The following is a 27,283-nucleotide window of genomic DNA, read 5'->3' on the forward strand; positions in this document are numbered from 1 at the left end:
AGGTGATAGAGGTCATGTTGGAGATTATGGCTGAATATACAGGATATAAATTAATTAATATTATATTAATATTACAGAGCGGGCTATGGAAGATGGCTAATCCTAGCATGTCCTATCACCCAAGTCTTGGGGCTTGTAATTCCATAAAAGCCATTGAAGCTCAAATGACTACCACTGGTACATAGGGCCATAAACAAGCAAATAATATGATGATGTGAGACAGATCTTGACTCTTCAACATGAATAGCATAGAGATCTATGGACACTGCAGAATTGGAACAATGTTGTTCCATTGTTGAACAACATTTTTAGTCCCATTTAAAAATCAAATGAAACAATACGATGAGCTTTGGAACGATAAACGTTCATCGTTGCAGTGTACACGCTAATGCGATATCGGACAGAACAGTCGTTTATCGGTTGATTGGCTGAAAACCCTGTAGTGTGTACCCAGCCTAGGGTATATTTACTAAACTGAGGGTTTGAAAAATTGGAGGTGTTGCCTATAGCAACCAATCAGACTCTATCATTTATTTAGTACATTCTATAAAATTATAACTAGAATCTGATTGGTTGCTATAGGCAACTTCTCTTCTTTTTTAAACCCGCTGTTTAGTAAATATACCCCTTGGTGTACTGTCAAGTGGGTGATTATTGTGCACCAATATTTTACCTGAGGGCGGTAAGAACATGCTTGTCTACTTATTAGATCTCTCCTTTGTGAGGAATAGTGCGGAGAGAATGACAACGAGATTGGCAAATCGCCCCACTTCCATCTTTTTACAATAAGGAGAGGAGCGATTCGGAGGATGGCCTATTCTCCCAGGGGCTAGATTTACTAAGCTGCGGGTTTGAAAAAGTGGGGATGTTGTCTATAGCAACCAATCAGATTCTAGCTGTCATTTTGTAGAAGGTACTAAATAAATGAAAGCTAGAATCTGATTGGTTGCTATAGGCAACATCCCCACTTTTTCAAACCCGCAGTTTAGTAAATCTAGCCCCAGGAGTGATTTAGAAATCCCCGAAACTCTGGAGTCTCCCAATCATTCCGGGAAAGTAGGGAAGTATGAGAAAGAGCTGAGTTTCTGTCTAACAGATGATAACCTGGCAGTAGTAGTGCATCAGCTCTTGCTGCCTGCTATGTGTAGGAAAACACCGTGTTAATGAGCTGAGTTTGCTTGGCTAAAAAACTGCAGCTCAGAAAGCGCCCATGTGGATGGACCCTCAGCCGTATGCTGAGATTTATCATTGTGATTTATTTTTTCCTGTCAGAAAGCTAACTCCATTTTATGTTTAATAGAAAGTAATATCTGATTGGAACGCTACATTTCTTTTTTCGTTTGTGAAAATAACATTTGAATGAATCCCATTAGAAACATGCATTATCAACTACACACGCTCAAGTGTTCAGTCAGACGTCAGAAAATGTCTTTACGTTTTTCGATTCCAGACCGTGTTTTCAGAACAAAGGCAAGAATGACATTTCATTATAAGGGCACAGCCAAACGGAGGACCTCCGTCAGAATGTGAAAGGTCTGCTGGAGATAGTTAATAACATTGAGCACACAACAAGACCGTGACAGGAGGAGCAGAACGCCTCATTTTGCCTGTGTGATAAATTATCTTAAAAACATAATAAGATCTTTAGTTAGGGCACGATTCAAATCACCTTCTGTTCTTTCTGCACGCTGTATCACAACTAATAATAATGACTTTATGTTATATATAATGATTTTTTTTTTGCATAGGTCTCACTGATTGGATAGCTTGAGGCAGCCTGCTCAAATGTACCTATTAATACATGCCCATTGCTCTCTGGCTTATTTTCTAAAGCTTCCATACGCACCTCATTTTGGTTGTACAATGTGACTGATTGAAGCATGTTTATTGTGCTTGTTTATTTAGTGTAATAAAACTGTTATGTGAGTGTAAGGCTGGGTACACACTGCAGTGCTTTTAGGCGATTATCGTGCCAATCAAACCGTAAACGACCGTTCGGCCCGATATCGCATCAGTGTGCAACGATGAACGATTGTCGCTCCAAAGCACATCGTATCGTTTCATTTGATTTTCAAACTGGACTAAAAATCTCGCTCAATGATGGAATGATGTTGAGAAAATTCTGCAGTGTGTACGCACAACGACCAGCAGTGCAGGCAGATCTCCATAGAGTTTACAGAGTCACAATCTTTTCAGCAGATGGTTATGACAGATGAAGAGCACAGATCTGAAGGTAAATTGTATAAAATGTGTTTAGTGTGTACACATCAATCGGGATGCTGATCGGGACTTTTTTTTTTTAATCGTTGGTAAAATCAGTAAGCATATCGTATCGGGAGAAATTTTGTATAGTGTGTACCTCATACTTACCTACTCTCCCGGAATGTGCAGGACAGTCCCGAATTCCGGGTTGGTATCCCAGACTCCCGGGAGAGTAGGCAATTCTCCTGCATCCTGTCCCTGACGAGCCTCAATGACGCGATTCACGAAAAATCGCATCATTTTGGCCCTGCCCCGAGTCAAAATGACGATTTCATCGCGGGGGCCGGGCCAAAATGACGCGATTCGCCCAGCCCTACCCCATTCAGCCACCACCCCCTCCTCCTGGATCTCACGGAGTGCTAGAACACAAAGTCGGCAAGTATGGCGTACCTAGCCTAAGGCAATCATTTGCTACTTGACATAAAATGATTGGATAGATGAAAGAAATGCTATTGTTCAGTATGTGTTTCTTTTGTTCATTCATCTGCTTATCCAGCAATTAAGTTGTTTGGAAATGGAAAAATCAATGCTCGTATGGCCAGAATAAGTTTTGGTGCCTGAGACTTATGAAGATAAATGTATTTGTCCGAGGTCATAATGAGCAAACACGAGTCTGCCAATTGAATTATTACATAGACAGAGCTTATTACCCCTGAGCCAGCGCATGACAGCAGGCCAGCTACAAACACTGTAATGTCACAAATCCTCTCTCTCTCTCATCGCAGTGATGTATGTGGCAGGTGAAGGAAACAAAACACGTTCATTAAGAAAAAGCACGTATTCCCATCAAGAAAGAAAATTAATTTTTCATTAAGATCCACTCCTTTACACACTTCATTCTATATAGATAACCGAGCCTGATCCGTCAAGGCACCAAATCTGAGCGCAACATGCACGTAAATTGGCTCTGGGTGCTCCTAAATTCAACAGGGAACGGATCTGAAGATTTGTGCGCTCATGAATTTGGGTGTACCTATGCTCTGTTCTGTTCTGTTTTCTGCTCTAACTCGCAAAAGAACACACACACACACAAAATAATTAATGTCACCTGTTAATGATATAAGAATTACTCATAAAACAGTAACAACAAAAATGTTAATCCCACCATGAAATACATTTATTAGGATGTTCTTCATGTCTACTAAACATAAAATATTTTTTTAAAGACGCTCCTGTTTGCAAACACATGTTATAGCATACATACGAGACGGTCATCACTAGTAGTCAGGACTATAGTTGGAGCAAGAGATATGATAGAAAAACAAATAATTTTGCGATGCCTAGAGCTTGATTCGGATGTGGCTGCGTGCTCTTGAATTTGGCACACCCTTCCTGTAAATTGACTACGGCAAAACGCCCCCTTCCTCGCCCCGTTCACTCCCTGAAATCATAGACTGCAGTAAGAGTCCTTTGCGCTCGAAGGCGGAGCAGAGATGGCTGCTTTCGCCGGTGTTTGGTCCTCTGTTCTGGGCACGCGCAGAGTGATTTTGAGCGCACAATATCGGCAGATACGTGCCTTAATGAATCAGGCCCACCATGTTCAGACTCATAACACATCTGTGTAGGACTATTAGTGAGAATATACACATAAAACTGTTTTACTGTAATAACTGAGAGGAATTTTAGAGGACATTTATTTACCAAAAGAAAAACCTGCTATAAATCAGAACCACAGAGGATTTGGATGTATACATAAAGTGATCGGCTGGCATTATACCCTGACACACCCTCTTCTGCCAGATACCCCCGCTGTTGCCAAGTAGCCTGGCCAATCATGATATATCATCATCATCAACATTTATTTATATAGCGCCAGCAAATATTGCATTTATCATCCGCTTTAAGTAACTAAAATGTGACATGTTTTATTAAACCACCGTACACTGAGTATGTGTGACTGCTTCAGCCGTCTACACGTGCCATATTCATAAAATGTATTTGATCATTTACCACACTTAACTTCCGTGCAAGACAGATGTAAAGCTACTGACCAATGAAATAGAGGTAACGTATCACTTCACATTTTTCCTGTTGCTCCTTAAAGTGCACGTGTCGCATACTCGCAGTTTAGGCAGCCATTTTTTATGGGCCGAACCAATGCCAGACCCAGAGACCAAGTGTAGGCATCCAAAACTGTTCTGCTAGCCAGGGGATTATACCCTGTGGGAAAAATTCCACAAAGTCGACATCCCCTTTATTTTAAAACACCCTTTAAATTCTCCTGGAGATATTTACTAACAGTATCTTCTAAAGAAAAATTAGTCATAACCATTCCGGACATCTGTCTATCCATCATAAAGTGCCGACAAGCCTTTCCAATGTCACGTGACAATCTTATTTAGACAACAACCCACTTGTTCCTCATCTTCCGAAACTGAACTAATTTCGCACCTATTTTTAACACTGAGCTTCTGCTTAAAATGTACTCGTTGCCTACACACAGTGAATCAAGTCATTAGGATCTTGTGAGATAATTATGATTTTATTTATATAGCGTATTCCTCCCAAATAGGACTTAAGGACTCAAAGAAATCACTCGGGTACAACATGTATCCGAAACATATATTGCAATAAATCATTATTTTTATAAGCTCCTGTTGCCAACACACGGTGGATGCTGCCATTGTGTAGTCTAAACCAATATTAATAAAAAGAAGGCTTATCCGTTCTCATAAATATAGATTCAGTCCACAAAGTGACTGCCTATATTGTGTGTAGGTGGTGAATAAATTCTAAGCTGTTATCTGCAGCACACGTCCCATGCTGACAAGCAGTTCTATTTACAGAAGGAAAGACGATGACAGCCCAGTGTAGCTATCTTGATATGCAAGATAACCAGACTTATATGTTCGTCTATATGAGCGCTTACAGTAATGGCCGGCGCTGCTCGCCTACTGACCTTTCATCTCTTTCTGGTTGAATTTGCGGCACATCCCAGGAATGTCTCTTCCACATGGGAACTACTTTGTTACCCTCTCCGTCGTTGCTTGGAATGTTCCGTTGCTGGCGTCCTTAATGATGTACTGTAGTTTTCTCCATCCCAATTGGTCCTCAGTTCTCTCTACCACTGGCCTTGGTGGTTATGCCCTTATTGAAATCACTTCCCTTAATTGTTTTGCCTGTATTCCACAATAGAGAGTCTCAACCACATCTCTCTCACCCTTCTATCACTGCCACTGCCAGACTCTTAGACTGTTTTCCTGAATTCTGCTACCATATATTTAGACCTGCTTCTCCAAACCATGTACTTCACTTTCTTTGACTTAAAACTCTGTTCTTAAACTATTTAAGTACTATTATGTGCTCTGTGACAGCTATATTCCCTCTCTAGGCCCACCCTCCTGATTGCTCTGTCCTGTTTCCCCTTTCTTCACAGCCGTGCCCTGGACTCCTTGCGACACTGTCCCTCTTTCCTCTCGGTCGTGTCCTTTCCTCTCTATTGCTATTTCTTTCTTTGCTGCTTTATCTTTTCCTCCTTACAGTTTTAACCACTTCACTTTGCCCTTTCTTGACAGCTCTCCCCACCCCGGCACAGGATTCTGCAGCTTCTGTCTTCCCTCGTCTGCTTTCAGCTCTCCCGTCTCTTCTTCAACTGATATTTTTGTAGATCCTTCCTGTTTTTAAATACTTCCTTCTTGAATATGTCTTCTTTCTGTATGTAGCTTTCCCCAGCACACAAGTTAACATGCGGGGATTGGGTGCTGTTCCGCTGAGATGACAGGATGTCGGTATCATAATAGGATTCAGCACCAAGACTGGGAAACAGCAACCAAGACAAAGTGTGAAGCTAAGAACATATAATATATCACCATTCTGCCTGGAGATTCTATGTCATCCATACTGCACTCATCAGAAACCAGAATACACTGAGATACATAATAGGTTCCAAGTCATCTTTATAGTATAGTCATGTCATAAAGAAAGTTCACCCTCTTTGGAATCTGTGTGTCCTTACCAAGTCCTAGAACTTGATAAATAACCCATATTAGGTTTTACTTGATCATTATATATTCAACAGAAAATAAGACAATATAGATGAGCAATGTGTGATGAAGTAAGTAGACCCTTAGGCTGGGTACGCACAGATTCTTCAGCTGATTATCGGGTCTATCACGCGATAAACAAGCGTTCAACCTGATATCAAGTGTGTACACTGCAACAATGAACGATTATCATTCCAGAGCTCATTGTATCATTTCATTTGATTTTTAAACTGAACTAAAAATCTCGCTCAACAATGGAAATATGTAACTCCAATCCTGAAGAGTCTATGCGCTTTTGACTGGCAGTGTCCATAGATCTCTATGGAGTGTGCACAGTCACGATGTTTTCAGTCGATGGTTATGCCAGACAAGAGCACAGATCTGATGGTAAAATGTGTTTAGTGTGTACACATGAATTGGCACGCTGATCAGGTTCTTCTTTTATCCTTTGATTCGTTGGTAAAATCGTTAAGGATATTGCATCAGGAGTAAATTTGTATAGTGTGTACCCAGCCTTACTGCCTCAATATCAATACGGGAATTTGAGTCAGGTGGTGCTTTTTATGTGCTAGAACCTATGGCAGTTTGGTTTGGAGAATTCAGGTTTATGTTAACGCCATGATATCTGCACGGATCTTAGAGAAGCACTTGTTCCTGTTTACAAATAGAGAACCTTGAAGACAGTCTAAGATCAATCCATATTTTGCTCTGAGAAATTGTACAGACTCCAAGAGCTACACCAAGGGATCAACAGGCTTTTGTTCATAACTCTACCATCAGAGAAAGACTGTTCATAACTCTACCATCAGAGAAAGACTGTTCATAACTCTACCATCAGAGAAAGACTGTTCATAACTCTACCATCAGAGAAAGACTGTTCATAACTCTACCATCAGAGAAAGACTGTTCATAACTCTACCATCAGAGAAAGACTGTTCATAACTCTACCATCAGAGAAAGACTGAACAAGTATGGCTGTCATGGAAGGGTAGCCAGGAGAAAGTATGGCTTATGTTAGCAAAGTTGCATCTGTATGAAATAGAGAGGAGACCAAAGTACAGGTGTTTGGTCTTAATGCACAATGTCATGTTTGGCAAACCAAACAAATAGTAGCACCACAAGAACCTCATATTAACCCTAGTCGTGGAGGGATGATGGTCTATAGTTGTTTTCCAGCCACAGGACCTGGAAGCCTTGCAATCACTGAGTCTACCATGAACTCCCCTAGTCTAGAGGAATATGCGAATCAATCTGTCCAACAACAGAAGCTTGGCCGAAATTGGATCTTGCAAAAGGATAATAATCCTAAACACACCAGCAAATCTACAGCTGAGTGGCTGAAAAAGAAAAGTATCAAGATTTTGGAATGGTGAAGTCAAACTTCAGACCTGAAACCCCTAGAGATGCTGTGGCGAGACCTTAGGAGAGCCCTACCGAAAGCCCTCAGACAACAATGAACTGAATCGGTGTTGTCAGGGGGTGCGGGCCAGTTAATTATGTTAAGATGCTGTGGCGAGACCTTAGGAGAGCCCTACCGAAAGCCCTCAGACAACAATGAACTGAATCTGTGTTGTCAGGAGGTGCGGGCCAGTTAATTATGTCTTGATATGTAAAAACACATATTTCAAAGAGGGTATAATTTAATTTCCCTAAGACTGTATATTTATATATCTCTCAACAATAAAAAACCCTACATCGGTACACAGCCACAGACTCTCAGACAAAGGGGCATTAACACGTGACATTAGAGGCATGGCCATGTCACATTGTGTACTGCCCCCAACTCCCCTGCCCAAAAACACTCTTTAGTTGTTGCACCTGCCTGTGTTGTGAGTGGCACCCGCTCACCATAGTGAGTGGCGACAAACTGCCCAACTTCCCACGAGTCCGAACAGATGTGCCAACCCATGGCACAATGGGACAGTCCCCTCAAATTAGGAATGCCGAAATCAGGACAGTTGGGAAGTGTTTTTAGCAACAAACCCTAGTTGCTATTTTAGCATTGTCCTCTCCCTCTAGACAGTGAGCTCTCATGACTGATTCATGTCCGCACTTTCTTTGTGAATCTCATATGTACTTGTTCTTTTTTATATGATTTGCTTTTATATGGTTTTTATATGATTATTGTGGCGCTTACAAATCAATAATAATGATGAATCCAGCAACTACTTTCATGGGGCTCTAGCAGAGGTAAAAAATAAGCCCTAATTATAAGTATGTATTGTAGGTGTTAGGATTTTTTTTCCAGTTTTCAGAATACTATTCAGGTGTCAGTGATGCAGTTCTGAATTAAAATTAAATATTTGCTCTCAAGAGTATAAAATGCAAATCAAGGGGATAGGAAGATGTTAACAAGAAAGGGAGCAGATCAATTTCTAAATGATCAAACTGAAGCATGATATATGTGTGGGGGAAGGCCTTAATGGCCAGACCATCACGAGTTAATGGAATATATAAATGTCACAATAACTTCTGTACAGGCTTTTGTGAAAAATTATGTAGCTGTCTAAGGATTGTGCTATGAAGTTGCTAAGTGAACTTATATGTAGAAAACTAAGCGAATAGGCCTTAGCATTCAAGATGGAAAAGTAACATTGCTAACCAGGCAAACAGTGATTGCAAACTTGGGGCTTGGCGTTGCAGAACAGGGATTATTAGCTGGGCACCAGAGTGGAAAGGTGCTACAGCCAAACCAGTTGAAGCAACGCCTGTGAGGCATCCTATCTGGCCATCTTGGGATGTCTACCCTTTTAAAGGTCCGCTACAAGGTAGATTATCCAGCAAAAAACTAAAATGTTTGTAAAGTGCTGCTATAAGTGAGGTACCCTATCAAGAATCTAGTGAGGACTTTGTGAAGCAGTGGTGTGACTGTGGTGGACTATAAGCCGCTTTCCCCTACAATTTGGGGGAAGGAAAGAGTGAGAGTCTTTCCAAAAGTGTGGCAGTACTTTCTTCCTAATCTCAGGGGAAGGGAGCAAATGTTGAAGGGTCACGGTGGATTGTGATTGTGCTGTTCATCCTAATTGCCTTGGGGATCAAAAGAGAGAGTCACTGCATGTGGACCTTGCCTGACCAAGCCTCAAGTTGAAGACCAGGCCAGATGGAGAACATTTGGTGCCACCTACCCCCGAATCGTGAAGGAGGAGAGTCGCCTCAAGAAAGACTGTGTGTCGTTCCCCTGAAAGTTGGAGGGGAATGAAGGCTCCAGAGAAACCACATATAACTCGGTCAAGATGGAGGCTATTTTTCACTTTACAGACCAGGTGGCGTAAGGAAGGGGTAGAGAAGGAGGCAACTGCTTAGGAACCCAACAAAAATATACATTACCAATGAGGGGATAGAACCCCTCGAAACAAAGATGAAAAAAATGTATGTGTTAGAACAGTATATTTGAAATGTTGAGATCTATGACATATTCACGGACTGTCTTGTATCACCCTGACTTACACACTGTACTTTCCTCCCTGTTAATCCTATACAGACTCTCGCACTTAACCCTCCACTGTCACATTTCCTCCTTCTGCTACATTAAAAGAGTAATTGAATTAATTCTGTGCCTGCATCCTCTGACTCAGGCACAAAATAGACCAAACTAATGATATCGACTTTATTGAATTGCTGACCTGCATAAATATTAATCACTGTCCTACTAAACTACAATGAGTCCCATCAGCTGCGCAGGATTAATGAGTTAATCATCAAAGAAAATTAAAGTCTCCGTGGTGTTGTCTTAATTTTCCCTATTGCTCAAAATCAAGCAGGTGAGCAGCGCCCTGTCATATTGTCTAGTGAATAGAATATAACTGTGTTATGTGCTGTACAGAAAGAAGTGGCTTCTGCAAGATGTGAAGTGTATTTAATGACCTTTGTGTGTTTCCCCTGCAATGTAACACAATTGGGTAAGGCCTATTTCTTAAGTAGAAACAAAGGACATTTGGATCATAAAGCAGAAAAGAGGATTGATGTGTTAGGCAACATACATGATGTATGCAGAAAGGAGACTGTTACTGTCATTGTCTGTTTTGTCATTGTCAGATAACATGAGAGTTTAGAAGAATACCCATGCTGCTAAGATGTGGCTCTTAGGGCATTGAGTGGCACCATAAGGGAAAATATACCATAATTAGTTTCACTTTCATTTTTTAATGCTCAGTAAAACATATAGGTATTTTGCCACAGAGAACTAATACCAAGGTGCCTATTTTTTTTGCGGGATTATAACAGGATATAGTATTACACCTGTTTATTAATCCTGCAAATATCTTTCAGCATTTACTAGACTTTCGTTTGCAACATATTTCTTTATGGGGATGGAAAAACAGGCTTATTTATCAAGCGCCGAAAAGTTAAGCTTTTTGGAACTTGCCCTCGGTTGCAGACGCCATCTATTACCTATCGCTAAAGCTCTGGTGATAATGAGCTTTCCCATCCGCTCGTGCTTGGACTTTCGGCCACGCATGCGCAATAGAATCTTGCTGGGCAAACCAGGAAGTGAAGTTTTTCGCCGGCTGCATTAAACTAGAGTCGAAAGTCATCACTAGGGGGAGACTACTTCCCCGGGACAGCCAAGCCTGTTTTTATAAACGCTGTTCTGTCTGCCAAATAATGGTAAATAGCTCAGAAAAACTAAAAGCAAAGAGTTGCAAAAGGCATTGTTGAATATCAGGTAAAGCCCCAGATAATTAATAAACAGGCCACATAGAGTATTAGTACTAATTGTAGTACATGCTTTCATTTATTTTAAATGAGGCTGCCGTATAGCTTGGTCTATGAATATCCCATGAAGGGTTATTAATGGAGCTGCAAAAATACAGTTGTGTAGCTTGTGCCTTTTGTGACACTATGCGCCTATTTTTAGTCACTTTCACCAAAATACAGGAGAAGTGAAAGTATAAGATGATTTCATATTATAGTCACTAACTGAGTACCCAGGAAAGAGAATCTGCAGCCACTCACTTACCAAGAAACGCCCCATAAATGTGCCCTCAACGCTCCTTCATTCTCATTTAAATACCTCGTCCTGCAAACCATGAAAACGGAGGTGGGAAAAAAATCATTGCATCAAATAAGAGAGTACATGTTGTTTTGTGCTGCAGTGTGGATTTGTTATATCACTTCTTGTTCAGTCGCAATGTGTCTGACGCACGGCAACGCAATTAAAAACTTACCTGCGTCTTCATTTGAGGGTGTTGTGTTACATAAGAACTGTTTGAATATGTATTTCCTCATGTGGTTTCCTTCAGGAAGATAATAACTTACAGAAAGGTGATTGAACACATTTCAGGCACATTTATATAAACGCAATGCAGTTTATTATGCGTTTCTATACACAACTAAAAACTGCAAACACAGTGTGCACGTAGCCTTACACAGATATAAATGGGTGGATGTGTAGACCATGCATTTTGGTGTCAATGCGTCTTGACTGTCCTGCACATAAACTTCATTAATTACAAGTCCATTGTTGGTGATACAATGCACCCTGGAGCTCATTTAATTAACCATAAGAGTAAGGAATGTCTTTATTACATGTGTCATAATGGTGCATTTAATGGTTTTATTACATTGGTATTTGATGCTTGTTATTGCTCTTTCCAGTATAATGTACACCTGTATGGTATAAGTGCCCAAACTCTGCCACCTCAGAGAGTATGTGAGGTCGTTTTGTTTGTTCAAGAGGCTCTGCATTCACCCCCAAAACGGGGAATTTCACCTTAAATGCTCAATCTTGACCTTTTGAACTTAATATAACTTTCTCTTTACAGCACCCAACCATCCACATTACGCAGTATTGCCCAGATCTTCCCACCGCTACATAAGTAAAATGCATCACCTTCACGTGCTAATAGTCAATATTTACTTATGAGACGCCACAGATTTTGCAGCGCCGTGCAGTCAGCAATACAGAAAGCAAAAGCATATCAGTTATATCATAAAAATACCTATAGGGGCAAAAGAAGAAACAATTGCATCAGTATGATACATAAGAAAATAGCAATTATATCAGAAGACACAGAGCAGGATGTAAAGAATCCTTTCCATGAGGACAAGGAGAGGTGAGGACAGGAGAGGTGAGAACAGGAGACGGGAGGAAGAGAGCAGACATTCTAGATCCATGTGATTTCCCGTATAAGTGGTCACCATTGGCATTTGCTCTGCACATTCCACATTTTCTGCTCTGTAAATGACCCTTTTTATATGCTTTGTACCAGACATTCTATTTGATGGACAACCGTCACTGATGTGAATTAATCTACAGTAAAGCTATCCCATTACATGACTAGCAACAGATAAAAATAGAAACCTGTCTGGAAGAGAAGCTGAACCCATCACAATAACTGACCATAGGGAAGCGCAACAAAGCTCCTGAGTACTTGGATTTTCCACATTATTCATAGGAAATGTTTCAATAAACAACAAATGAAATTGAATATGTGGAAAAAAATAATATAGCGGTTTATTTAACATACTAAAATGCAATTAAAACCGAATCTAATTAGGGTATCTCACAATAACTGTCAATGATTTATATATTTGTTTTTGTGTGTCCTTTACGCTCCTGATGTTGAATATGGGATTCCTAACAGTAAACTCTGTTTTTAGAAAGGAGAAGTTTAATTTACTCTTAACCAACTTAGTTGACCCTCCTTTCCCGGCCGGTTAAAGAGGAAGCATGATTTTCATTATTGTGCTATTATGTGATGTAAGAGTGATGTAATGTGTGGTAATTCAGGCTCCAGTAATAGCGCCATGAATGTTGAAAACACACATCATACATTCTGCACAATATCCTCACCACTGATAGCTTCCTTGCTGGCAAAGCGAAGTAGGACAGAAGTGACTTATTGCAGCCATCACAGGACCATTGTTATCGCTTGCACCATGAAGTTACACAACATAATTGTTCACTCCAGACTGAGGGTTTCATGTTTCTAAAACTTGTGCCATGACATTTTCTTGGTCCATACGAGACCACATTTGAATATCAGATTTACTAAAGAATGGACGAACTTTCATAGTATTCTCATTATAAGGGGCTCAGTTCTCTAAGGATATATTTACCTCTTATGAAACCGTCATTGTAGGGCGGAGAAATGCGTCAGAGACGTCATTTCCAGTATCGCATATTGTTTGTTTGATTTTTGTCGGCTGTTCCATGCGGACAAATAATCTTTACCATTTGGATTGAATGGCCATTCTAAAAGTTTTCCAAAAGAATTACTGGACATTGCTGAATATGTTTTTGTATCTATATGGAAAGAACTTTGGAGACTGAGCTGATCTGAGACGCTTGTCTCTGGGACTTATCCACTAGAAGACATAGTTCTGGTGCCTATGCACATAAGGTGGATCATAAATATCCTCTCCTAATTGGAAGATTTCTAGTATTCACGTACCAGCTGTTCTCCATATGATTATTTTTCATTTCATTGCTGTCGATGAGCACTATATATACGGATATAGTGTGATAATTAGAGAACATCATCACAGTATTAATTCAACTTCACTCATTATTGAGTATGGGGATCCATCTGAATACAATTACCATTGCTATTCACTATTATCTTAGCACACAGTTGCTAATATAACTTACAGCTGGCTTCTAGAGGCAAGTTTGCCTTTACAAGCCATCGCCGCTTTAAATTTTAGCTGCAAAGTCGCCGATTTCCGGCGACTTAAACAAATCAGACTTTCATACATTTACCCCCTGGTCTTCTGGAAGAGAAGTGTCTTTATTTCATGGAGGGGTTTTCTCTTTCAAATGAGTTGCTTGACTAAGGTGTCAATACAATTGCAAATAATGAAATATTAATTTCAACCATTACCTCATTTTCTCCATTCTAACATTTAAACAGCCCTAACTGTTAACCAAAGTCCCAATTGTCAATCTATCCCAAAGTTTAACCCTTGTCCTATAATTTTCCCAAACCCTAATCCAAACCTTAGGCTTAACCATAAACATAGCTCAAACTCCGAGTCTAATATGCCCCCGATTTTCACTTGGGACCCCTGCAAGGAGCTTTGGGCTTAGCTGTGTGGGATATGCAGGTGACGGCCCTTAATGCCAGTCACTGGTGAATGGTCAGACAAGCCGTGTCGGTAACTGGAGAGTGAACAGGAGCAGAATCAGAATTCAGAAGGGTAGTCAGAAACAGATCCAGGGAAACAAACTGAGCCAAATTGTATACCAGTAGGATAGTCAGGAGTAGCGAAGGTGTAGGCTGGGTAATCAGAAGAGCCACAATCAGAATCCAAGAAGAGTAGTAAGGAACAGAAACAAAGGACAAACCAGGAATCAAACGAGTAGAAGAAACAACGCTGGAGCGGGACATAGACTCAATACTCTGGCAGCAATAGGCTGCGAGAGTCAGCTTTAAACAGAGAATTGACAGCACTGGGGAAAGCACTTTCAGTTGCCTGTTGCACAGGAAGCCACCTCCCAGAATAGGAAGGGCATGGGATGCAGCGGCCTGAGCAATAGCGAAGGCGTCCGTCCTCGCAAAGGGGAAGGTGAGCAGGGACGGCACCTGACAGTACCCTCTCCCTTACCTCCAGTCAGAGCTTCCTTAGGGATACCTCTCTCCCTTTTAAATTTGGCCAAAAGATGTGGAGCATGAATCTCTTTTGCGTTGACCCAGGACCTCTCTTCAGGACCATAGCCTTTCCAGTTGACAAGATATTGTTGATGACCTTTAAAGATTCGGGCAATCAAGGATTTGTTTGACTTCATATTCCTCTCCCACATCCGTCTTAATTTTTTGTGGAGCGGATGGTTCCTTAAAGAATTTAGTTAGGATCAGTGGTTTCAATATATGGAAGACATTATGAATCTTGAGAGAAGATAGTAAAAGAAGTCTGAACGTCACTGGATATATAACTTGTGTGATGCGGAAAGGTCCAATGAAGCAGGAAGCAAGTTTCATAGTGGGGGACATGAAGTCTGAAGTTACAAGTAGACAGCCATACTATGTCACCCGCTTGAAGGAGAGGAACCGGTTTACGGTGCCGGTCAGCATTTCTCTTATAACGCTGGTAAGATTCAACCAGTTTAAACATGGCTGGAGACCAAATTTGAGAGAAGTCCTGTACTAGTGTCTCAACTGCCGGTGAGAACAGAGCTGGAGGCTGCAGAGGAAACTTGTCCAGGCTCATCAAATATTTTCCTAAAAGTGTTCATGAAAAAGGCCGCGTCTTGCAATAGTGAATTCTTACGCTCCCAGATGCCCAGGCGACTGTCTGCCCAGTTAGTAGAGAAATCGTGTACGCAACCTTAGCTCTTTCGGAAAAAAAAATTTCTGGCGACAACTCAAATTGGATGGCACTCTGATTCAGGAATCCTCGACACCTCTTCGGGTCCCCATCATACTTGTCAGGAGGAGGAATACTGAATTTCCCTGAAGAGGAGGAGGCAGCAGGAGTGGTAGGAGCAGGTGGGGCGGATGGAGGTGCCTTGAAGAGAATCAAGATGGGTAGCTAGCCCTTGCAGGAGTTGCGCTTCATTAGATTCCTGCTGATCGACCTTACGTGTCAGGTGTAGGTGCAGTTCTCTGGTTGAGAGTTTACCAATACCATCCATGGCCAGAGTATATTGTCACATTCATAAGGAAGTGATGGCAGCTGCTTACTAGTAGTTGGTGCAACTAAGCAAAGAGGTGCAGAGTCTAACACGCCTATTCACCAGGGACCCCCGCAAGGATATATGGGCTAAGCTGCATGGGAAGTGCAGGTCGTAGCCCTCAATGCCAGTCACTGGTGAGGCAGCAGGTGAACAGAATGGTCAGATAAGCTAGGTCAGTAACTGGAGAGCAAACTGGAGCAGAATTAGAATCCAGGAGGGTAGCAAGGAACAGCACGGGCAAAGCTAAGGAAACAAACAGAGCTAATTCATATGACAGTAGGATAGTCAGGGTAGCGAAAGTCAGGCCGGGTGATCAGAAGAACCACAATCAGAAACCAAGAGGAGTAATAAGGAACAGAAGCAGAGGTGGAACCAGGGATCAAATGAGTAGAAAGAACATCGCTGGAGCAGGACATAGACCCAATGCTCTGGCAGCAATAGGCTGCCAGAGTCGGCTTTAAATAGTGGATTGAAGTAGGCGATCAGTGATGCCTCTGACCACCGACAGCGGCGGGAAAAGCGCATCCAATTGTCTGGCAGCAGACGCGCATGTGCACAAGAAGCTGCTGACTGGCAAAGGAAGGGGCCAGAGATTGCGTCCCATTGCCTGGCAACGGGACACAGGGGACTGAGCAGAAGAGAAGGGGTCGTACCCGGGAAGGGGAAGGGGAAGGAGAGCAGGGACGGAGTCTGACACAGAGTTTGTTCTTGTTTCTCTGCATTCTAAAAATTGGAATTCTTCTGGTCTTCTGAGAAATTTTGGTACTGTACATTTAGGATATATTTGCAAGTTACCATTTGCGTCTTTCAAAGGACATATAGCACACTAATGTGATATTTGCCTTAGGCTCAGTAATGTCTTAAACCGACCCTGATTCTGTCCCATTTCATTCTGCTAAAATATTGTACTTTGAGCCTGAATTCTTGGAAAGTATTTTCTATGTTATTAGTTTTCAAGTGCCAAAGACAGGAGTATCCTGGGAATCTAGACCCTGAGGGGAAAAGATTCATATGCATAATTTATGTTTTAGAGTTACTGAAACCTCTTTCTTTGCTCGTGACTGATTGCTGGCAAGACTTTTTAGCCACTTCACAGTTGTAGCCTATTACCTGCAATCTGAGCCAAGATACAGCACTGCACGACTCTGCCAAGTTGAATCACTGTACAGGTATGGAACCTGTTACTGCATTTGTAATAACTGAGGGTTTTGGGATAAGGGTTTTAGCTATTTGAAACGCCATGTGCAGAATATACTAAATAATATTTAAAAATAACCACCATGTCCCTGAAATTTGCCTCCTTATTAAGCTTAGGTATAATTAACATACTTCCAATCATTGTCTCTGTTAGAAACAAACTCAGTGCTATTTGGATTTGAACTTTGGGTTGCAGAGGAGGGGCCTGGGGTTCTCCCAAAGTGCATTGCACTGAGTACTCTACGGCTTTGCTATTGTTTAGCAGTGCTCCTCACAGTGACTGCAGGAGGAGGCAGTTGTTGATCATGTCTGTGTGTGTGATATTGTCACAGAGCAGTATTAAATATGACCTTTTTTTCGTTCTGCTTTTCAAAACATTCTGGGTAAAAGAGTTTTTGGATATGTTTTGTCCTAATTCCCCCGCCCCTTCTCTCCTTCCATATCTTCAGGTGTATTTTATCACGTGTAAATTCATTGACAGGCATTGGTGACCATGCTATTGCATGTGGTCCATGCAGTTTATGTAATAAACTCCCCTGACAGAAGACAGAGTATAACATAGATTAGTGAGCGATCTGCATTAATGTGCTCTACCGCCTTTTGTACATACAAAACAAATTACACGGTTCTTACAATCAATGCTTGAATAAAGAGTTTCCTCCAGAGCCCCTTTTCTGTTCCTCTTCATTAATTAGGTACACAATGTGCACCTCTCCCCCCTGTTGGCATTTAAATGACATGTCAGCTGCACAGCTCAGAGATTTATATTTAGCTGCTTGATGAACATAATTCATTAGCACGATCCCTTTGGGAGCAGAAAGTAAGAAAGACGGCTGATTAGAGCCGTGCGGAAATACAGGTTTAGAGGAGGTAGGTAAGCGAGGTGGATTTCTTGGAAGGGAATTGATCAGGGTGAGTGTCCCAAGAAAGGAGGGGGTGTGCAGTGAAGTGGGCCATGTAAGAAGTAAAGTAAAACATTGCACTTGGCTAACACATCTCTTACCTCCCTGCGGCCCCTCTTTTGAGATCTTAAAGTGGACCAACAGACAGTAAGGGTCATTTACAGACTGCAAAAAATGCAGACTAGCAATGTTTCTTTGTGGAAATGTGCTTACCTCTATGGCTAACGCATTTCAGGGACAGCACCTACTTTCCGCTTCTTGGAACTAATCCAGAAAATGCGTGTGGTGGAACGGTCCACTACTAACACCTTCAGACTACCCTGTTCATTTACTTAAAACATTTTGTTTCCTAGTATATTGCTTGATTTCAATTTTGTGTGTTTTAATCTTTTTAGTACATTGGTTGTAGTCCGACTAGACATGTGCTTTTCCACAAGGAAAGTGAAATGTGTGAAGTTCATTCCATTAGTATATCATTAGTATAGGAAGTGACTGGATTTCCAGCATCTCAGAGGTGTTGGAGAAATCAGAGGAACTCGCACCTAATAACAGATTAATAAATCCCGCAAAACAAAATTTCGTTTTTGCTTGTGGGTGCCATGCACCCAATCAGAACTCGGCAAGGAATGCCAATGGTTCTCACATTGGACAGAGCGAAATTTAGCATCCCACAAGATGCCGTCATCTTGGCTTTTGCGCAAAAGAGCATTTGCACTGTGGCTTTGCACTTTTGGAGTTTAAAAATTATAGTGGAGGCAGCCATTTTGTGGGTTAAACCAACATACATGGGAAGGCAGCTTATAAATACACAAGGAACTGGAAACATCACTGTGTTCTATGGCACAACATAAGTCCACAGCCGGGAAATGAGGCAGAGAGTTAAAAAGAATGATTTTATGGCCAAAGCAAAAGATATTTTAAAAAACAAAAGCTGTATACTATAATATAAGACACAGTAATTACTTATTGGTTATTGCTGTTAGCTCAAATCGGACAGATACCTTTTTTTCATAATTCTGGCCACTGGGGGAGCTGTTCCATTGGAGTACATGGATGATACTTATTTTTATATTTATTTTTATTTAAGAGAAGCTGCCACTAATGTTAAAAAATACTTTGGGAAATAAGAATACCTCTGCAGACTGACCCAGACTAACCTGTTTTGCAGAATATTTATAGAACAATGAAGTGAAAGTAAAGCTATGAAAAGTACACAGAACACAGTTTTGTTGATTTATGTTATTGGGTGAAACATTCACTTTAGGTGAAACATTTGAAAATCCCCAAGTTGCTGGCGTTCTAGGCTGAATTCTTATCTGCCAATGAGCTAAAAGGACTCTGGGACTGTTCACCCTGATATCACTATAAAAGTTCCATCTCCATCATGTGAGGTGCCACTTCATGAGGCTTCCATGTAGCCGGGTTGGAGGGCTTTTATAATTCATATATTCAAATACACTGGATGAAGTATTATTAGAATATTCCAAACATATGTTGGGATATTGCAAAAAGCATACACAATAGTTACAGAATACCCCCTATTAAAGAAAGATCATGGAGTATATTTACTTAACCGCGGGTTTGAAAAAGTGGAGATGTTGCCTATAGCAACCAATCAGATTCTAGCTGTCATTTTGTAGAATGTACTAAATAAATGATAACTAGAATCTGATTGGTTGCTATAGGCAACATCTCCACTTTTTCAAACCTAATGTTTAGTAAATGTAGCCCTGGGTCTCTTTCTTGTGTTTGCTCCCCAGGCCAAAAGTAGTCAGCCCTCCACCTCCCCTGTTTGTAATCCAGCAACCACAGATTTCCCCTGTGAGCTTATACAGACTGTGTGTAATAAATGTATGTTATACTATAATGCAATGTTTTATATACTGAGTGATCTGTGTTAAGTATTGTATTCACTTATTGCTCAGTTTTCCATATTTCATGTACCTATACATATTCCAAACAGGCCCCAACATTCCAGGATGCAGACAAGAAACCAGTAGCAGGATGTGAAATCTGCAATAACAGGTAGGCGAGAGCAACACAGCTTCAATATGTAATATGTCATGTCCACTCCCCAGGGTGACCACGCCTCAACACAGTGTAAACACCCCCTTCCTCAGTGCCCCAAGAAACTACTGTACCAAGTTCCACTTGGAGACCCTGCATCTTCCCTAATGTATATGTGCTGCCTGGGCTCTTATCTAAGCTCTTCTATATATACTTATTTACCACTATATGCTGTGCTATTACAACATATCTGCTATGTCATGTCCTGTGTGACTGTAATGATCTCTATGCCACTAACGACCGTTTTGGAAATTTGTGAAAACTAGTGCATGGGGAAGAAGTGCTATATCCCATAGCAACCAATCAGGCTTCTTTTTCATGTTTTCTGAAGCAGTTTTTAGAAAAATAAAATGAAACATCTCATTGGCTGTTACGGATATCACTCAATGTCTGTATATACAGAACAACCATTGTACTTTAAATGGACATACAAACAAATGATGGAACAAAAGGGTTAAAGCAGTCTGTGACTTAAAACTGGCGAACAGATAACTGCAGAAACAAGACAGCACAATGGACTATATCAGTGGATTCCAAACGTTCTGAGTTCGAGGCACCCTTAGGCTCTCCATAATTATTTCAAGGCACCCCTAAGCAAAAATAATTACCAAGTAGTCCCCTGCCTTGCTTATCACCTGCCCTTGCTGCGGCACCCCGTTGAGTTCGCCGCGGCACCCTAGGGAACCGCGCCACACAGTTTGGGAACCACTGGACTATATAGATCAACCTTTGCATGGCAGTATAAGAGTATGTGCATAGTGGGGAAAGTGAAACCATTTTACATCAGGTGCAATCAGCTAAATCAACCATGAGCTGGACACAGCTAGAAAGGTTCTCATAAGAAGGCTCTCCTTATGTACGGATATATTTCCTTATGACGAATAGACACTCTAAGAGGCGTTCCCCTTTGCTAACTCAGGCAATGAATATATGGTACTCTGCGTCCAGGATCATTGATGATTCTGGATATGATCCAGAAACCTTCCCTTTAATTCAGTAATAGTCTTGGTGAGCTCATGCATATGGCTGGCACATATTTGGGGTCTATTATCTGGGTCACCTATGTGAGGGAGGATCTCTTCGATCCTTTGATCAACTTAGATCTACTTTTACAGATACCTACAAATTCTACATGCCCTTTTCAATTTAGAGATTCTGCTCCACAGCTGTTGAATATTCCCTTCTGACTTCTGTTGATGGGCCTGGTACCGCGCCATCTTGTTTCTTTAATTTACTCGTACTTACTGGAGGGGCTGAGTGTTGGTGGCCTCCCTAAGCTACGAACTGACTGGGATACAGATCTAGGATTACTGGATGATAAGGACTGGGGTAGAGCCCTTGAGAGCGCTTATAAATTCACTGCATCAGCAAGATTTAGGCAAATCCAAGTTTTTTCTTACATAGGGCCTACCTTACCCTATTCATCTCTCCAAATTTAGAGGGAATCGGGTGGTGCCCTTTCTAAATGTGGGAGCCAGCAGGGCACCTTCTGGCATCTGCAGTGGGATTGGTCTCATGTGGCTACATTCTGGAGGGAAGTCATAGACTGTGTAATGAAACTTGATTCCATCTATTAGTCCGGGGATGTGTATATTTGGTTTAGACCTAGCTGAAAAGATACTAATTCAACAGCTGTTTATTTTGTCTAAAGTTGTTATTGTCAGAAAATGGTTGGCGCCCCAACGTCCATTCCTTGGAGATTGGAGTGATCTGATCAGTTATATAGTTGGCCATGAAAGATACATGTATACGAGCCATAACAAATTAGATAAACATGGGCAGCACGGTGGTGTAGTGGTTAGCACTTCTGCCTTGCAGCACTGGGGTCATGAGTTCAATTCCCGACCATAGCCTTATCTGTGAGGAGTTTGTATGTTCTCCCTGTGTTTGCGTGGGTTTCCTCCGGGTGCTCCGGTTTCCTCCCACACTCCAAAAACATACTGGTAGGTTAATTGGCTGCTAACAAATTGACCCTAGTCTGTGTCTGTCTGTATGTGTCTCTCTGTCTGTGTGTGTCTCTCTCTCTGTCTGTGTGTGTTAGGGGATTTTAGACTGTACGCCCCAATGGGACAGGGACTGATGTGAATGAGTTCTCTGTACAGCGCTGCGGAATTAGTGGCGCTATATAAATAAATGGTGATGATGATGATGATGATGATGAACAATTGGAAATCACCAATTGTTATTGAGTAACGGCGAGAGTTGGAATGTCCCTAATAGAGTGTACTGTCTGGGGGTGTTACCCAGTTATTCAAAGCGTCATATGTAGATATATCTTATGTTTCATTACTCTCATATAGTCTGTTCTTCATGACAAATAGAATTAACACTACAGGATAAATATGGTTAAAAAATGTTATTCATTATTTATTAATTATAAGATGTTATTGCTGATATCTTTGTACTGTAGTATTTGTTATATGTACATTTCTAAACTTAATGATACCTGAATGATACCCCTGCATGGGTACTAATATATGACTAATACTGTTTCTCGGAAAACAAATAAAATTTGTTTGACGTAAAACAAAAAGAAAGGTTCTCATTATAGGTATCATCAATCTCTGATGTAAATGCTCGGTACTCGCTAACAGCAGGAAGCACCACAAAATACAGCATGTGGTATTTGAGGGGCGTCCGGCTCTTCGGTGGGTACATAGGTTGCATTTACCATAGAGAAAAATGATCTCTGTAATGACAGATGTCCATCCACCTGTCCGCACCTCAGTATAGCCTCAGAATATAGAAATGGGGGAGTAGGTACAGGTGGAGCATGTTTGTTGGGTTCCTGGCGTTGGCACAGCGCAGTTCTACTCTTGCTAATCAAAGGAGTGAGCGCAGTTAACAAAACAGTTGAAACGCAGCATATAGCGTCATTGAACGCATACTCCGTGGTTCCGGTGGCTCCCTGTCGGCCTATTGTCCTGGAGGAACGCGCTCTAAGGACATACATTTTAGCTGAGCTCCTGGAACTGTCTACGCCTACAAATAAGGCAATAGAGGTGAGGAAAAAGATAACAAGGTACCTGTCCTTTATAAGGATGATTAATGCCAGATTGCAGAGTCCTTTCAGCTAGCCTAAGATAGGAAACAGATACAAATAACACTCATACAAACCTAACATAGATAAAGACATACATATGTTCAGATACACTGCAAAACTACTACATAAACATAGCATATATACTAATGGAAAGCTCTGGCATAAAATAACTATTTCTCGTATATACTTTTATTTTCTTTCCTCCACATCTTAAATCAACATTCAGCGGGGCACATGTGACTCTTTGTAATCGTGCCACTTACAGCAGGGTCTATACAAAGATGTTAAGCACACTTACAGATTATTAACACGGCAGGAGCCTGGCAAAATCAAACCGATCCTTTATTGTGCTTGTAACCCTTCCTGGCTGAAGTATAGTCAGAGAAGTGTGTACACAGTACTGTAAGCAGCATTGTGTGGATGTATCCATGCAAAGAGAACAATCACACCCCTTAACTGCTAGAGCAGCCTGGAGAGTGTAGATAAGTATAGGAAATGGTTGGACATAGGCCAGTTAGCCAAAATAACACCTATTATTTTATATAACATAAGTAGCATGCCTAGCCAGTCTTCCTGTTGGGACCTGTAGTTCCACAGCAGCTGGACAGCTACAGGTTTCCTACTACAGACATGGAACATAAATAAGCCTGTATCTGTGGGTGTCCACTCTGTTCATGTGATATTTATTAATGTAAATATGTTTCCTACGCTATATTTAAGCAGCACATATTAAGTGTATTGTTGCTCCAGTGAATGATTAACTTTGCAGATTACATTGTTTGTCTGTGAAGTGGATCTGCACATCTGCGTTCTGATTAGCAGAATTCCCTCTTTTGCTTATATTGTGTTACAGCTGGTGAAAAAGAAAGTTACTTGACATTAAAATGAAACATCGGAAATTATTGTCTTCGGCCTGCTACATCACTCGTTTAGGTTGGTTTGGGCGAGGATTTTTTCGGAAAAAATGTATTTATGTTGGAAATAAACACCATAATGAATCATTTCCTTATCTAATAAGTGATTCATTGTATATAAAGATAGATTAATGTGTTGTGGGGAAAACTTACTGCTGATTAATAGAGCATAATAAAGGTTGTACCCTACACAAGATGATGTTTCCAGATATAGCATGACTAAACAGGAAAGACTATCACTCACCTGTATGATAGCTGCTTCTTCATATAAAGTGGGAGCAGGTTATCTGTTGTACTCTGAGAAGACACTCGTGGATCCTTAAATTGTGAAGTGCTAGCTCTCACCTCTTCTTTCTCATCCACCCCATGAGGGCTGGATACCCGTCCATCTCCTAATCTCGCATGTTCCATGTAAGTCATTTGCTCATGCCCTCCTTCTGCCATGCTGAGGCTAGCCCTAGCCCTCTCTCCTTGGCAGTGGCTACTAAACTGACAAGTCTGTCACTGCTGTTATGGGTGGTGTGAAATTATGAAAGTTCAACCAGGGAGCTATGAGAGAAAAGGTGAGCAGAGGAAAGACCGATGGAAAGAGAGAGAAAAAGAGCAGACGCAGAAAGCAAGCAAGCAAGCAAAGAATCAATAGACAAATGAGGATGGAAACGGGTTCAGATATAATAAAGATGGAAAAATAGATGGATAGAATGTGGAGAAACAGAAGATGCACATATACACAGAGCAGAGGGAAGAGATAGGATGAAAAGCATGGATGAAGGGGAGAGGGGGCGGAGTTGAAAAGCAAAGATAAGGAACAGGGAATATAGATGGAAGGATGTATAGGAGGGAAGTGTATGGGTTTAAAAAAGGGTAAAAGTGCAGAGCTGCAAGGTGTGAAGTCCAGGACCATGCAAAGCTGGATGTGTGTCAGAGAGAAGTGGATGTAGTGACAGCCTGGGTGAACGCACTGAACAGAATGTGAGACAGACTGTGTAAGGGAGAGTGAATGGAGAATAGGATAGACAGGGTGGGTAAGAGGGACAGGCGATGTGACAGAGCCAGACTGTGTCAATGCCCTGTCAAGGGAGGTGGAGACTTACTAATATAATAATGTTCATCGTGTCACCTTAGATACAGTAGTTAACCCTGAACTGCTAGACAGCCAGCAGCATGCAAGGAGTAGGTAACAGGCACTCTGGATTTTGTGTCTATGTATCACTTTGTAACAATCATTGTAAAGGCACAAATGTACAGCTAGAGAGGTGACTAATGAATATAACACTTTGTGCTATGTTTTATTCCTTTAGGAACTGTTAAGTGCATCAGGTAATTGTGAGATGAGCACTGTGTGATGGATCAGGGTAAGAGTGCTGTGTGATGGATTATGGAAGAGTGCTGTGTGATGGATCAGGGTAAGAGAGCTGTGTGATGGATTATGGAAGAGTGCTGTGTGATGGATCAGGGTTAGAGTGATGTGTGATGGATCAGGGTTTGAGTGCTGTGTGATGGATCAGGGTAAGAGAGCTGTGTGATGGAATATGGAAAAGTGCTGTGTGATGGATCAGGGTTAGAGTGCTGTGTGATGAATTATGGAAGAGTGCTGTGTGATGGATCAGGGTTAGAGTGCTGTGTGATAGATCAGGGTAAGAGTGCTGTGTGATGGATCAGGGTAAGAGTGATGTGTGATGGATCAGGGTAAAAGTGATGGATTATGGAAGAGTGATGTGTGATGGATAAGGGTAAGAGTGCTGTGTGATGGATCAGGGTAAGAGTGATGTGTGATGGATTATGGAAGAGTGCTGTGTGATGGATCAGGGTAAGAGTGCTGTGTGATGGATCAGGGTTAGAGTTCTGTGTGATGGATCAGGGTAAGAGTGATGTGTGATGGATCTGGGTAAGAGTGATGTGTGATGGATTATGGAAGAGTGCTGTGTGATGGATCAGGGTAAGAGTGCTGTGTGATGGATCAGGGTTAGAGTGCTGTGTGATGGATCAGGGTTAGAGTGCTGTGTGATGGATCAGGGTAAGAGTGCTGTGTGATGGATCAGGGTAAGAGTGATGTGTGATGGATCAGGGTAAGAGTACTGTGTGATGGATCAGGGTAAGAGTGATGTGTGATGGATTATGGAAGAGTGATGTGTGATGGATTATGGAAGAGTGATGTGTGATGGATTATGGAACAGTGATGTGTGATGGATCAGGTTTAAAGTGTTGTGTGTGGATCAGAGTAAGAGCATTGTATGATGGACCAGGGTATAAGTGATGGATGAGAGTGAAAGTGCTGTATGATGGATCGGGTTAGAGTGCTGTATGATCAGGGTCAAAGTGTTGTGTGATGGATCAGGGTAAGAGAGTTGTGTGATGGATTATGGAAGAGTGCTGTGTGATGGATCAGGGTAAGAGTGCTGTGTGATGGATCAGGGTAAGAGTGCTGTGTGATGGATCAGGGTAAGAGTGCTGTGTGATGGATCAGGGTAAGAGTGCTGTGTGATGGATCAGGGTTAGAGTGATGTGTGATGAATTATGGAAGAGTGCTGTGTGATGGATCAGGGTTAGAGTGCTGTGTGATAGATGAGGGTAAGAGTGCTGTGTGATGGATCAGGGTAAGAGTGATGTGTGATGGATCAGGGTAAGAGTGATGGATTATGGAAGAGTGATGTGTGATGGATCAGGGTAAGAGTGCTGTGTGATGGATCAGGGTAAGAGTGATGTGTGATGGATTATGGAAGAGTGCTGTGTGATGGATCAGGGTAAGAGTGCTGTGTGATGGATCAGGGTAAGAGTGATGTGTGATGGATCAGGGTGAGAGTACTGTGTGATGGATCAGGGTAAGAGTGATGTGTGATGGATTATGGAAGAGTGATGTGTGATGGATCAGGGTAAGAGTGATGTGTGATGGATCAGGGTAAGAGTGATGTGTGATGGATCAGGGTTAGAGTGCTGTGTGATGGATCAGGGTTAGAGTTCTGTGTGATGGATCAGGGTAAGAGTGCAGTGTGATGGATCAGGGTAAGAGTGATGTGTGATGGATCAGAGTAAGAGTGCTGTGTGATGGATCAGGGTAAGAGTGATGTGTGATGGATTATGGAAGAGTGCTGTGTGATGGATCAGGGTAAGAGTGCTGTGTGATGGATCAGGGTAAGAGTGATGTGTGATGGATTATGGAAGAGTGTTGTGTGATTGATCAGGGTAAGAGTGCTGTGTGATGGATCAGGGTAAGAGTGTTGTGATGGATCAGGGTAAGAGTGCTGTGTGATGGATCAGGGTAAGAGTGATGTGTGATGGATTATGGAAGAGTGCTG

At 41.6% G+C, this 27,283-nt stretch overlaps 1 protein-coding gene across 2 annotated transcripts in view; it reads right to left on the reverse strand.

Annotated features, from left to right (window-relative positions):
- Positions 1-24,964, reverse strand: part of DGKZ (diacylglycerol kinase zeta) — a 111,690-nt gene extending 86,726 nt beyond the window's left edge. Inside the window, exon 1 of one of the 2 annotated variants that reach the window (XM_075188213.1) lies at positions 24,232-24,964. In XM_075188213.1, the coding sequence (XP_075044314.1) occupies positions 24,232-24,431 (200 nt within the window). In that variant the 5' untranslated portion in view covers positions 24,432-24,964. Of the gene's footprint in view, positions 1-5,161; positions 5,341-24,231 lie in introns of those variants that run through there. The other variant, XM_075188215.1, reaches the window with a different exon arrangement.
- Positions 24,965-27,283: the final 2,319 nt, after the last annotated feature.

The sequence above is a fragment of the Mixophyes fleayi genome, chromosome 10 (genome assembly GCF_038048845.1).
Source record: "Mixophyes fleayi isolate aMixFle1 chromosome 10, aMixFle1.hap1, whole genome shotgun sequence".
Classification (NCBI taxonomy): domain Eukaryota; kingdom Metazoa; phylum Chordata; class Amphibia; order Anura; family Limnodynastidae; genus Mixophyes; species Mixophyes fleayi.